This window comes from Exophiala spinifera (assembly GCF_000836115.1).
Source record: "Exophiala spinifera strain CBS 89968 unplaced genomic scaffold supercont1.3, whole genome shotgun sequence".
Classification (NCBI taxonomy): Eukaryota; Fungi; Ascomycota; class Eurotiomycetes; order Chaetothyriales; family Herpotrichiellaceae; genus Exophiala; species Exophiala spinifera.
In genome coordinates this window covers 3,453,529-3,467,726 of record NW_015622515.1, presented here as the reverse complement: position 1 = coordinate 3,467,726, position 14,198 = coordinate 3,453,529, and the positions used below count along the sequence as shown (strand labels likewise).

The 14,198-nt window shown below is 51.0% G+C and overlaps 5 protein-coding genes across 5 annotated transcripts; 4 read left to right on the top strand and 1 right to left on the bottom strand.

Moving 5' to 3' along the window:
- Positions 1–148: 148 nt before the first annotated feature.
- On the top strand, positions 149–1,764 carry PV08_04997 (uncharacterized protein; the record flags this gene model as incomplete). Its single annotated transcript, XM_016379341.1, has 4 exons — positions 149–455; positions 526–893; positions 1,294–1,591; positions 1,673–1,764. The coding sequence occupies 4 exons, from the start codon at positions 149–151 to the stop codon at positions 1,762–1,764; spliced, it is 1,065 nt and encodes a 354-aa protein (XP_016238018.1).
- Positions 1,765–2,141: 377 nt separating this feature from the next.
- PV08_04996 (uncharacterized protein) lies at positions 2,142–5,634 on the bottom strand (the record flags this gene model as incomplete). The annotated part of the gene is made up of 2 exons (XM_016379340.1): positions 2,142–4,061; positions 4,123–5,634. The coding sequence occupies 2 exons, from the start codon at positions 5,632–5,634 to the stop codon at positions 2,142–2,144; spliced, it is 3,432 nt and encodes a 1,143-aa protein (XP_016238017.1).
- Positions 5,635–6,165: 531 nt separating this feature from the next.
- On the top strand, positions 6,166–7,393 carry PV08_04995 (uncharacterized protein; the record flags this gene model as incomplete). Its single annotated transcript, XM_016379339.1, has 3 exons — positions 6,166–6,279; positions 6,341–6,562; positions 6,659–7,393. The coding sequence occupies 3 exons, from the start codon at positions 6,166–6,168 to the stop codon at positions 7,391–7,393; spliced, it is 1,071 nt and encodes a 356-aa protein (XP_016238016.1).
- A 263-nt stretch (positions 7,394–7,656) lies between these two features.
- PV08_04994 (uncharacterized protein) lies at positions 7,657–9,036 on the top strand (the record flags this gene model as incomplete). Its single annotated transcript, XM_016379338.1, has 1 exon — positions 7,657–9,036. The coding sequence occupies one exon, from the start codon at positions 7,657–7,659 to the stop codon at positions 9,034–9,036; it is 1,380 nt and encodes a 459-aa protein (XP_016238015.1).
- A 2,225-nt stretch (positions 9,037–11,261) lies between these two features.
- Positions 11,262–14,074, top strand: PV08_04993 (uncharacterized protein; the record flags this gene model as incomplete). Its single annotated transcript, XM_016379337.1, has 3 exons — positions 11,262–11,500; positions 11,554–11,989; positions 12,059–14,074. The coding sequence occupies 3 exons, from the start codon at positions 11,262–11,264 to the stop codon at positions 14,072–14,074; spliced, it is 2,691 nt and encodes an 896-aa protein (XP_016238014.1).
- Between the last annotated feature and the right edge of the window lie 124 nt (positions 14,075–14,198).

Genomic DNA, 14,198 nt, shown 5'->3' with positions numbered 1-14,198 from the left:
TGCTGCAAAGAAGGTGAAAGTCGTGTCTCCCCGGAAGCTGAGATACGGTTTGGTATGTTCGTGGAATCTTTATTCGCGTACTATTCGCTTTGTCCTAGATTCTCAAACCCGGCCTTTGGTAGCTTTACCGTTGAGTCTTGCTGCAACGATGTCAAGCCAAAGTGGACTTGATCTTGGGTGGTTTTATGATTCCGAAGAGCAGAAGCATTCGTCTGTGAAGGATTTCTCGTCCACAGAAATCACTAGGAGACCGTGGAAAGCATTCTGGCCTCCTAGATCAGGAGACAACTTCGATTTTTGGATGCGATCTGAGTTTCCAGAAGTTCTCTCGTGGCAATTCGACCCCGACCGGCCCTTCGATCAACCGTGGCGCGACTGGCTCAGGAGTCTACTGATGAAAGTTGAAGCAGGCAGCTGTCGAAAACGGTTCACTTCGACGACAATGGTAACGAGAGGTATATATTCACTCTCCACAGTCACTGAATTAACTCTGCAAGTCTAACTTCTGAATCTGTCGTCGTCAAGCGCCGACCACAGACTTCTCGGATGATCAAGTTACTCTTGATTTACCCGGGGTCCAAGGTGCCACTATCACGTATCTAGCCCCTCTGGAGCTCTACAAAACCCAGAAGCCATATTTCAGCCAGCTACCCTGCGGAACTACGCTGGCTCGCACTAATCTTGTTGAAAGCGACCACGCTGTCGAGGTCTGCGAGATTGGAGGCAGAGAAGATGCATTTGACCTCGACGAGACAGGCTTCCGATTCATGCACCTTCCGACAGACGTGTCAGAATGGACGGACGAAAGTGTACAATCACAATATCTCCCAGTCATATCAGCATGGTTGAAGGAATACTTCAAATGTGACAAAGTCTTCATCTACAATTACAACGTATGTACGGGCGCACACTTTCCCTATCCCCATCATCTATGATGCTTGCCGTATGATCATTAACACACCCCAACAACAAAAGCTTCGAAGCAGCGACACGACAAAATCAGGGGATGGCATATGGAGGAGTCCCATATTCCGAGTCCACTGCGGTAAGCCAAAAACCAAAAACCAAAAAAAGCAACTGAAATTCCCTCAAGAAGAAGGAGAAAAAGCGATCCCATCATTGATTTATATAATAATACGGGCTCAAAACCCTACAGACAACACCCCCGAGTCCTGCGCAAAGCGCCTCGAGTTCCAATTCCCAACTGAAGCAGTGGCAATGAAAAGCCGTCGTTACCGGTATATAGAGTAAGTGAAGATTGTTACAGGCAGCTAGCAAACCAACCCTACGGAGTACAAAACCGGACCGGTCCCTGATCGACTTGGAGGTGCTGCTTACATTTTGAACTATGAAAACAGTGTATGGCGCTGTATCGCCGACGCCGACGTTGACGCCCCCCTTGCCGTTTGCGACTACCGCAGTGTAACCCCAACGGACCTGCACAGAATCGACATAGTCTACCCACATTTCAGCGAGGAAGGGTTCGAAGTGACGTACAACCCTGCGCATCGCTGGTACTACAAAAAGCGCATGTCGAAGGATGATATTGTGCTGTTTAAGATCGATGATAATCTGGAGGGCGTGGCCAAGTGTAAGTCTCGATTTCTGAGTGGACTTTTTGTCTCTCTTGTGGGCTGAGTATGTGTGTGTGCCGGTGACTGATGTGCGGTAGTTGCGCCGCATACATCTTTTATTGACCCTTCGGTCTCGAGGAACACTAGTAAGAGGGCGAGCATTGAGATTAGGGCTATCATTTGCGGATGAGGATGTGCAAGTAGAATGTGACGGTCTGGGTTTTTGTAAGGAAGATTTCATGGCGGGGGGGGGGGGGGGGGGGGGGGGGTTTAAAGGAAGCCAGGATTGCATGTTATCGATTGGTATGCGCTGCTGACCTTCATTTCTTCGATGGCATTTCTCGATATGTATTGAAAGAGCAATAATATTGTTGAATTTCGTGTTTGGATACAAGTAAAGACAAGGTCACAGGCGAAGCACTATCGTTCGCCTCTAAACCAGGAAAGGGGGGAAAGGGGGTTGTTGTCCCGCACACACACGGCGTCAACCATACCTTCAACAATTCTCCCAGTCTCCTTGTCAACTTTATGCTGAGAGGCCATGGCCTCACGACTTCCCAAAACTTCCTACATGCCACCACCGGCTGCTTTGCCCTGCAATTCCCGATCTTTCAAGAAGTCAGCCAGCTTCCGCTCCCGCTTCCTGGTTTCCACGTGAGAACTTCCCAACTCCTCAACACTTCTGGCAAACTCTTGCCTGTAACACTCCTCAGCCTGAGCATACATTCCCACGCGGACGTATGTGGCGGCTGCGTCGTGATACGTTCGAAGCATTTCTGCATTGCCAGATCTTTGCCATGATTCACGAAGCTCTAGAAGGCTTTCAAACATCTTAATTGACTCTGTGAGGTCGTTGCTGTCTCGGTAGAGGTTCGCCAACTTGTGCATTATCCGCATTACACTTGGGTGCTCAAATCCTACGCGACCTTGCATTCCACGTAACGCTCGGTCGTATAAAGTTGCCGCTTCTTCGAACCGTGATTGCTGACGGTAGACATCCGCCAGACCTTCGACCACCCACAGAGTTTGCGTATGGTCATGGCCCAACTGCTTCCCATTGGCAACGACTGCCCGCTTGTACATGGCCTCAGCTTCCTGAAAGCGACCTAGACCAGTATACGTAGATCCAAGGTTGGCGACTGTCCACAGTGTCTGTGGGTGATCCTCTCCTAGTTGTGACGTGCGTCCCTTGAGGACTCTTTCGTAGATCTCCAGTGCTTCCAGATGTCGGCCTTGAGCTCGATAGTTGGTTGCAAGATTGTCAACCGTCCACAAACTGTCAAGATGGTCTGCACCCAGTTGAGCCTCTCGATAGCCTAAAGCTAGTTTATGCAGATTTTCAGCTTCAAGATATAGGGCTTGATTGTTTTCGGCTTCCCCATATTCGTTGACTGTTAGAGCGAGATTCTCAACAGCCTGAACAGTGACAAGGTCATCTTGGCCGAGACTCTTTCTGCGACTCTGGAGGACATGTTCCAGCATTGAGCGAGCTTCTTCATACCGAGCTTGTGACCGATACACAAGTGCCAATTTTTCGACAACATGCAGAACATCGGGGTGGTCAGCTCCAAGTTGCGATTCTCGAATCCGCCGTACTTGCTCGTACAGCAATGCAGACTCAGTGTGATCGCTCAGGTGCCAATTGACTTCTGCGAGGCCCAGTTTCCACTGAATTGCTTGGGTATCGTCAATATGCCCGATACTCAGTATCTGCTGATACATCTCACGAGCCTCGTGATATCTGCCACGCTTGCACCAGTACACAGCTGCGTGGCCACGAGCTGAGAGAAGTTCGGTGTTGCTGGGGTCTACCGATGCGCCGTACTTCGTGAGCGAGAGGATATGTGAGATCAAGCCGTCACATCTATGCCAATACTCGGGCATATCAGGATTTCGGATCTCACGAAAAGCTCCGCAAGCCATTCTGACTGCGCATTTGAACCATTGGAGACAAGCACCTTCCGATTCAAGAGACACTTGAACCAAAGTCTGGGTGAGATCATGTATGCTATATGCTCCTCCTCCTTCAGTTGATCTGCGTTTGATAAGAGAGAGCATCTGAAGTTGTTGCAACGCGCTTTGAAGTCGTACTTCAGAGGACATCATGTTGATTATGGATTTGAGCTCAGAAGATAGCAGCCCATCTTTTGCCGGAACCAGGTTTGAGGCAATCCTTACAGAGCTTTGACTGTTGGAAGCGAACCCAAAGCAATGAGCTTTTATCAGGCTCGGAATAAACCATAGCGTCCAATGCCGCTTTTGTTCCGATTTCGAAGGTGTCTCGGTCGTCTCCGATAAAGAAAGCAAAAAGGAAGCTCCCATTCTAATTGTTTCATACTCGATCTTTTCAGGGTCCCAGAACACCAGTATATTCAGAAGGCCATAGACCTCAGGACTCGATCGTCTTAGATCAAGAAGATGAGTCTTAAAAATGTTCGAGATCGACTTTACTTCGTACGCTGAGAGCAAGTTTTCCCAGTCAAAAAACTATACGCGTTAGACGCTCCCAATGCGGCAAGGTCAAATGGTGGTTCAAAGTCGAACTTACATCGGATTTCTGCTTGCCGTGATACAATCTCGTGAAAACATCGATAGTCTGAGATGTTTGGCTCATGAAAGACGCAACATGCTCAACAGCTAAAGGTAAACATCCCAGACTTTTCATTAGGTCGGCAACTTGGCGTTGGCCAACACTCGACAATGATTTGGGGCTCACTCCAAGTGATCTGAGGAAAAAGGTAGCTGAATCCTCCACAGTTGGCGGCTTGACCTCGAAGTGTGGATGCGACCTTCCAGAAGCTCTGCAAACAGCCTGAGCGACGGCTTCAGTGCGCGTAGTGATAAGGATTCGACCTCGTTTGCCTTGTCGTGGTAAGTTTTCGCGAAGAAAATCGACGGTTGTCATGTCAACATTATCGAGGACTAGGAGCCAACGGTATATCCCACTGACCTCCGGTTGTTCCAGCCAACGACGAGCTGCAATAATTCGCGCATTATGCTCCAGTTTGAATTGATCGGGATGGTCGATAAGGACTAGCATCTCCGAGAAGCCTTGATGCACCCTCTCTAAAGTAGAACAGGACACCCAGAGTGTTGCCGACACAGTTGGGTCTTCCATGAACATTTTCGAATATCGAATTGCTAGCTGTGTCTTACCAACACCCGGTATGCCCCAGATAGCACAACGAGCGGGTCCGTTCTCTCCATAAACTTGATGAGCATCTCGTAATTGAGTCAGCTCTTGCTGGCGGTCCATAAAATGAACGGAGAGCAGATCAACAGGCGCATCATTGAAAGACGACCTGAATTGTTTGAATCTTGGATCTTCTAACTCCTTCCACAAGCGACGTAGTGCCCCGCCTCGACCCTCGCCATAGATGGGCGGCATGTAAACACCAAAGATGCCCAAAAGAGAGTAAGCTGCGTCTTCTGGCCGTGACGTATTGCGATGCTTCGCCCATGACATGCGCTCATCGACACCGAACTCTTGCAAAGGTCGACCTCCTCGAAGAGCTTCGAGGGCAATGCCGGTTGTACCATGAATGATTTCTTCTAGCGATCTCTTGTCTCCAAGAAGACAGCGCTCCTTGGAGAAGAACTCGACTGTCCGTGGAGCAATAAGTTCTTGAAGTGTCCAACCTCGAGTAAACCATCTGCTGTTGCGAAATTGCTTCTCCCAAAGAGGTTCTTCAGACGTGTTGACGATGTTTAAGGTAGGTCTCGAGACATCTGACAAATAGACATAGCATTTGACCGCATTGCCATACCACCGAAACATAGAATTGATAGCCTCTGCAAGCTCTGAACTGCTCGATCTATCTATACAACAAGTATCCACCCAAAAGTATTCTAGGTTGTCGCACTTTGCGCGTTCCCCACAAAACCGAATCTTGTCGTAACCAGCCTTGGTCTCGCCGTGACCTTCAACAATGTCTCGGTAGGTCACCTCCTCTGTATCTGCTGCCCACGTGTGCGAAAGAATAGCAAATGGAGGGACGGGTTCAATTAAGTCCTTGGTCAAGATAAACTTGCCACTTTCGCTGCATTGTAGAAGGCGCATCGGTGAGGGGAATATTGATAGAAACGATGGGTCTTGGTGGGCATTCGTCGCAGGATCCGCATACGCTCGAAATCGTATGTTGCATTGCAAGGGGAGATTGGATCTAGGCTGCAGCTCGTAGCAATTGCATTGTCGACGACTATATACACGATGTGTCGCGCGCCTCGCTTGTGCTGCTGAAGGGAAACCTTGATGAGTTGACGCCTTTTTTTGCCTGCGTAAGCGCCTGGAATTCTGAGAGCCTGATGAGCCTCACCCAGATTTCTTCACCCCGCACCACAACACCCCCGGGTTATGTTTCGTTCGTTGTTAACTCACTAATGGGGCGCAAGACGAGCAAACAGATGACAGATAATATGGTAGGACTCGCCGTCGCTCGCTAACTCAAAGTAGCGCGGGAGTGCAGATCCCGAAAGTCTGTTTTCGTCCTCTTCGCTATCGACCTAATGCTTTCTTTACCTTTTCAGCTTCGTCATCACTGAGACCATATCCTCGTTGATCAAGACCCTGTCACCTTCCGAGGCTTCCACTATGGACACGAAAAATGACGTGGAAAGGGGCCAGAAGTGGCACTACGATTGCAGTGCTGTGCTCGGATTCTTTCGTCAAGATCTCCCAAGGCCAGTTTCAGGCAGACTCGATGCCGTATGTGCCGTCTCTGTGCGCAAATGCTGGGAACGGTATTTGACAAGCTCTATGGTGGCAGTCAGAAGAGGATTTCGACCTGATAGAGCAACGGTACGACACCGACAAACTGTTGCCGAATAACGGCAAATTTCTCAGTCAATGGCAACGATTCGCCCATAAACTAAAAGTGATGAATCAGAGGGCTCCTAAAGGGGTGACATATCGACTCCTCTACCTTGGGAGACACGGCCAAGGGTATCACAATGTTGGCATAACATTTTATGGAGATGCTGCGTGGGATGTAGGTCTCACAGTCTCCCTCCAAACCCAATTTCCAGATCCAAAATCCAATCCTGCGCACTGAAGATCCTTTCGTTCGGTTTCTTGTTACTGACAGCAGTATTGCTACTATGGCACATTCGACCGGGACCCTAACGTCCCAAGCATAACTTATCTCGATGCCCACCTAACCCCTCTCGGCATACACCAAGCCAAAACTGTCTCGACATTCTGGCACAACTTGATCTCGATCCAGAAGATGCCTTTGCCGCAGACCTATTACTCCAGTCCACTCACCCGGGCGATGCAAACCGCGCAGCTCACCTTCTCCAACTTATCTGTGCCACCGACTCGGACCTTCCGCCCTGTAGTCAAAGAATTCCTCCGTGAAGCATACGGCATCCAATCCTGTGACTTACGGCCAACAAAATCATATATTGAGACCAACTTTCCTGACTTCCGGATCGAAGATTCCTTCACGGAGAACGATGAGCTGCACTCTCCTACTCGCCGGGAGTCGCTTGGGCGCCATGATAAACGTGTTCGTGCATTACTTGACGATATCTTCGCGCACGACGAAAGTACATACATCAGCATGACAAGCCACTGTGGGACGATCAAGGCGATACTACGAGTTGTCGGCCATCAGTCGGTTTCTCTACCACCAGGTGGTATCGTCCCGGTACTCGTCCAGGCTAGTGAGGTCTCTGGAAAGCGACATGATGAGCAAGATAGGCCGGAGTGGGACACCAAGCCTGCCTGCGAGTCTGACCCACTCAAGGCTGGGAAGGACGGTTATAAGGACGTCGCCGAGTTCTTGGACGAGATTAATCGTTGTTTGCCCAGAATTTAGGTAACCTCTCGTAGGGGCAATACCTTTTGTCTCTGCAGGCGATGATTCATTAGTCAGCAACCCTATATCACGTGACTAAAACACCGAGGAAGGTGATCTCCTCCTCGAAGGCAGAACTTCGGTTAAAGGTAGAAAAAAGTTGAGCCTGCTCTCCGCCTGTGGTAGAAATGTCGACAGACCAATATCTCCATATCTACCTACCTGAGATGGAACAACGCATCTCATAGTAGTTTAGAAAGAGATTCGCACGCAGCGCCCTGAGTATGACTTCAACTCCGGCCACCTCTGGCAATGTCTCGGTGCGCGCCAGACTCACCACCCGAGACACAGACCTCGCTCTTCAAGAGTCTGCGCCCATTCTAATTCCTACATCCTTCCGTCGCATTCAGCTTTCGACACTGGTCAACAACCTTGTCAAGACCGAGAAGACGATCCCGCTAGATTTCATTATCAATGGAACTTACCTTCGGACCACGATTGACGAGTACCTCACAAACAACGGCATCTCCACCGAGACGACGCTGAACATCGAATACGTCCGAGCGCGCATCCCACCCCAATACGCGGCTTCCTTTGAACACGATGACTGGGTGAGCGATGTAGACGTTCTATCCGGGAACAATTCCAGGATACTGTCTGCCAGTTATGATGGGCTATTGAGAGTTTGGAATGCGTCTTCACAAGTTCTTGCGACTTCTCCAGCAATGTCACAGAGCGGGCAAGCATTCATAAAGTCCGCCAAGTTTATCTCACCAAAGCAAATTGTCTCAGGAGGATTCGACCGAGCGTTAAGACTATGGAAATATGAGGAGGAGCAAGATGGGTTCTCTGCGCATATTACACCACAACTAGAACTCTACGGTCACAAAGGCTCAGTGGACTCTGTATGTCCGCACGCCGAGTCTGGCCGTATTCTTTCGGGATCATCTGATCACTCAGTCGGCATCTGGTCAACGCGGACATCGGATGCCCCTGCTGCCCCGGAGGAGCTCGTTCCGAAGTCCAAGGGCAAGGACGGCAAGCGGAGAAAGTTGAACCCAGAAATATCCGTCCCAAACAGAGGCCCAGTGGCACTGATGAAGGAGCATACCGGGCAGGTGTCGGGTGTAACTTTTGACAGCAATGACCACACAGTTGGCTATTCAACATCGTGGGATCAAACGGTGCGGACCTGGGATTTGGTTACGGCCTCTCTTGTGGATACGCGGACAACGTCAGGCGCATTGTTCTGTATAGAACATATGCCGTCGTTGACCCTGATTGCTGCCGGGTCTGTTAGTCGGGTGATCAAGATGGTGGATCCACGTGCATCGGCGGCTACGGTTACAGCCATGACCCTCAAAGGACACAAGAACTCAGTCGTGAGCCTCGCCCGAGATCCGGGCAACGAGTACACGATTGTCAGCGGCAGTCATGATGGTACTTGCCGAGTCTGGGATGTCCGAAGCACGAGACAAGAGAAAGAAGGGAGTGTTGTATCGAGTCTATACACCCTGCCTCGAGCGAGCCAAAAAGGCAGTCCCGCTTCGGCCGTTGGTGAAGGAGTCAAGGTATTTGCTGTTTGTTGGGACAAGCATCTGGGCATTCTCAGTGCGGGCGAGGATAAAGCCGTCCAGATCAATCGCAGCGACGAGCGAACCTGAAAATGCAAGGCATCTTTTACAGCAGCCTTCACCACCGCCATCCACGCTCACCGCTCTGCCTCATCAGGACCAACTGGTCAAGAGTTGACACTCTCCGTGCCCCTTTGCGGATTCTTCATAATTCGGGAAGCCACTGGCAACACAACATTGCCACTCTTGGCGGCAACAAAACATTTAAGTGGTTGTCATGTCCGTTCGGACAACAATTGACCGTCCCGATGGTCTGGCGTTCCTGGTACACCCGCAGTGGCTTTTACGTAGCCGTCGCGGCTGGCAACAGGCTGGGGTTGGACCAAGCTACAACACGTGGACCCTGAACAGATGACACTAGTTGAGGATCCCGGGGGGTACGAAAGTGACAAGAGGAGAAAGTAGCGCCCTTTAATGTGCCACAGCGACCAGGGGTTGAATATGGTACAAAGTCTGTCTTACGGATTCGAGTAACCAAAAATACAAGGACAGCTGACTCTTTGTCAAGACCGGAGATGAAGATGGATCCTAGTTAGTACACCCTGGTTCCTGGCAAGGTATGGAGACAAGCCTTGCAATAGTGATAAATACCAGCTACAGTAGCTTGGGGGATCTTTTACAATAGCTTTCTAAGTACGGAGACGGATCCGGAACATTGTTCCTTGACCGCGGCAAGGGCCGTTGGCTGAATTGTGACGAGCGGCACGAGGGAGGAAATGTTGGCGACCGAGGGCACCTACTGTACCTACTGTACCTAGGTGCCTACTATTGACCTCCGCAAGAGACGTCGGAGGTAAGGAGTACTGTGACCGTAGCCTGTAGGTGGTGCTAGTGGAGAGTCCGAACCATTGATAAGAAAAGACACAAGCGACATCAAATGCTTGTTTCCATTGCAATTCCAAGATGTGATGCCGATGACGAAAACATGTTTTGGTTTGGCGCCACATTAGGATTTTATGAATGTACAAAAATAAGGATGCGGAGACCCAGGGGAGATTTCTACACAGCCTAGTGGCCTAGAGGCTAGGGAGTTCAACATACAAACAGTACTCGTACGAGGGCTTTTTTACCATTACCTCCATTTAAGGATGATCCCGGATCGCGGTGGCTGATCTTGCAGCCCGATGGGGCTCAAGTGCCTCACAGGCGACCATCAACTGGGCGCTTTTTACTCTTGGGATCCCTGACTGACAGGACAGTACAAAGTAAGAAACTCGCCCAGCTTCACCATAAAAAGTCATCAGTGGCAGCGTCACTAGCCCAACAGAGGCCATGGCAGTAAACAATTCCCACCAAGCGAACCGAGCACCGCATTCAGCTCCCCCATTCGCAATAATACATCCCTCCGGGCTCCAGACCAGGTACCTAGTACTGTGCCCCGTAGGCCCCTAGATCACTAGTTCTTAGCTAGACCACCCTCCGGGCAGCCACTATAGCCTCTTTTCCCCGGCGTTGTCTTGGTTAAAGGCCTCCCCCTGTGCACCACTACATGACGCTAATGCACATGTCAACCACAAATCTTTCCTCCCAATCCCTCGCCTGCCGGTGCCCTGCGTCTCCGTCTATTTTGCACCGGTGCCTGCGTGTCTTTTCCTTTCCACCCTCACCTCGGATCGTATTGCATGAATTTCTTACGAACAACAAACCGCCTGACCATCTTTTTCATTGCTCTGCTTTTCATGATTCTCCTTGACTTCAACTGACAATCGCAACTTACGTTCGCTACATATTGTGTCTTGTTTTGCAAGCAGATCATCACGTTACCTTTCAAGCCATCGCCGCCCACCAGTTCTCACCACTTCAACAACACCCCTCGATTCAACACTACGGACAAGTTCCCTCGCTGTACGGAGTCGACCAAAATAAACCTGTCATCGCTCGCTGACATAAAACGCTTGGTCCAGCCAGCAGCGTTATCAACACCGTCGAACCGCGTTCAGATCCGTGGCCCGTGTGTTCAGGATTGCCATTCCCGCCGCTGACGCCAAAAGATCTCGCGACGTGTAAGGACTATTGTGCCATGTACCTTGATCCATGGTTTTCTTGCTGACCAGAATCTCATGTAGCTTCCCGTTCGCGAGCCAACTGCTTCCCATGATTCAGCCCTAGTCCCAGCATTGCATAATCCTGGTCACCTTTGGCTACCGGCACTGTGAATACGCTCCAGTTCCTTCGACACCTCCCCCAGACAATCGCCCACTCTCCTTCGCTTTACACCCCGGTCTAGTACCTCGCGACCGGTCGAATCCTCCCCCATGCCAATCAAACTGCCCAAGGGGTTCCAAAGAAGAAAATCATCGGGAAATGCTTTGGACGAGGTAGAGAATGGCTCTGGCTCGTCGTTTAGAGTTCTGGAGAGACCAGCCAGCAAGGGCAAATCCTTCGATGGCGGCCTGTCCTTGAGAATGGGCGAGCCCTCCGTTCCCAGACCCCCTCCGAAAGACTACGAGGACGACGATGGCTTTACAGCTGGACGCCTGGACGCAGGCAATCGGTAAGCGGAAAGATGCTGGTCTTCATGTGCTGACCCGCACTGACAACATACAGAGGCAGTGCCGGAACTCAAGGCTCTCGCTCGACCGTCCACCTCGACAGTGCTGCCTCCTCCACTCGCCTGAGCACCTCTTCAACGAACCCCTCTTCCGTCGACACTCGCTCAGATAAGAACGTGCAAGTACCGGGCTCGAAACCGTATAATGATATTCCTGCCCCACCACACACAACAGCTCGCCATGGTTTCCTACGAAGTCCCCCGAGGGCGCTTTCTTTCGGCGTCATCAAGGGCAGCCGCTCGTCACCCATCTCAGCCCAAGGCGATTATCCTCATCCCGATAACACACGAAGTAGGGCCGTCACGACCAGTTCACAAAGTACTGCTACACCACCTCGGCTGTTTGACTCTGATCTCGCACTGGACAACTCCGAGTTGGATGGCTTCGAAAACATGTTTGACCATATTGGGTCTAGTCCTGCCTCAGGCCCCGTAAGGCTTATCCAGCAAGAGGTACATCCTGCAAATAAGTGTTCTCCGTCACTTGCTGACTTGTAATAGGAGCCAACTTCCTCACCGACGACCTATCCTCCCACGAGCTTTCCCGGTGCAAATATGGATCGTCCAAACAGAGCTCCCATACCTCGACCTCTCCACATCGATCGTACACAAGTAATTGAGTCCTCGCCTTATTCCTGGACGTCTAGTAATTCTCGCGATGGCCTCATTCGCTCTCCAAGTCCATCAAAGACCATTACCCAGGGCAGTCCTGTCCAGACAAGAGACAACGTGGTACAAAGTCCTCAAAAAGACCTTTCACACTCCAAGTTGCCGTCCAGGAGACCTGTGGGCCCTAGAGCCCCATCTCAAGATCACAGCATCCAGTCTCCACCGCCACTTTTGCAAGCAAAGTCGACAGACAGCAGCAGTAACCTGCTATCAACGAGTCCGACGACGTTCCCAGAAAGTGCGGAGGGAAGGTTATCCCCAAGCTCGACACACAGCGCAACTCTCGATCCCACCATTGCTGCCGATGCTCAGCTTGCTCATATGTATCAGGAAACTCCAATTGCACCTCCTAAACCGGCTTCTACCAATAAAGTCATGACTCCGGCTCAGTGGGAACGTTACAAGCAACAGAAAGAGATGGACCGCCGGCTCGGGGCGCTGTCGGACGACAGCAGTTCAGAAGGTGAAGAGGATGATGAAGACGAGGTGGAACGTGACCGCCAGATGGCCAAACAACGACGAAAACAAGAGGCGCATCTTGCTGTCTACCGCCAACAAATGATGAAGGTCACGGGTGAAAATTCACAGTCTCAGGCTGAAAGTGGTCTCGGGGCGCCACGGTCTGGGTCAACTGACATCAACCATCGGCTTTCAAGCTTAACCCTGGACCCGAAGGTTACTGGGGCCGGCAGCGGAGAAGATGAGGACGAAGATGAGGACGTTCCTCTTGGAATTCTGGCAGCGCATGGCTTTCCTAACAAGAACCGACCACCTACGCGGCTGGCAAGTTCTCCTTCAAACTCGAACCTGAGGGTTGTCAGCCAGGCTCAGGCCGCACCGGGCGTGGCTAGTCAAACACCCAAGGCCGGAGGCAATCTTCCAGTCTTTGCGCGGCACCTGCCACAGGATCCGTATTACGGTGCGAGTCTTGTCAATCCATCAAACCGTGAATCTCTCTCAATTCACGCTGCTAGTCCACCCCCGCAAGGTGTCGGGCCATCGACAAGCCATCCCATCCATCCCGCGGGACTCGTAGGTGTTATAGCAGGCGAAGAACGAGCTCGTGCTGCAAGGCGAGGCAGCCCAAACCCATCTGGGAACTACGAATTCCCTGGCGGTCCCGTGCCTCCAGGAATAGTCAGGTCGCAGACTGCAGGCAACTTACCAATGGGTTATCCTCCAATGGGCATGCCGGGAATGCCTCCGATGCTTACTCCGGGCGACCAGGCTCAAATTCAAATGTCACAGCAAATGACCCAGATGATGCAAATGCAAATGCAGTGGATGCAGCAAATGCAACAGATGATGGGCAGTCAACACAATCCGAACCAGTTCATGCCGCCTCAATCTGCCACGCCGCGGCCGCATTCTGCACACTTGCAAGCTCGACCTGGCTCTCAAGGAGCTCATAGACCGATGAGTATTGTTGACCCAAGCATGGCGCCGTGGAACCCTAATCAACCGTATCTCCCTTCGATTAATGTCACCGGCAACTATGCTGCTTCGATCGCACCATCCGAGAGAAGCAACATAGGACTGGCTTCTAGGTACAGGCCAGTATCCATTGCTCCGGACAACGACGTTGCTTCCACCAGACGGGCTTCAACGTTCACATCCTCGACTTTTCAACCCTGGAATCAGAACAGCGGCACGTCTCGCGCCTCTACATATACCGCTAAACCTTCAACGACTGCCTTAGGCCGGAAATCTCCATTAGCACTTCAAGATGACGAGGACGACGAGCAAGGCTGGGCAGAGATGAAGATGAAGAAAGATAAGAAGCAAAAAAGCTGGGCCCTCCGCAAGGGCAACAACGCTTTACAGGAATTGTATAATAGTGCATCATAATGTGGTCCTCGGCGTCACGACCATGCACCGCCATTTTGGATCATAGCGGAGATGGGCAGTCTCACAATCAACAATTTTCGACTGAGCAATGAGCGGCATATTTTGTGGGAATTTTGCATGGGAG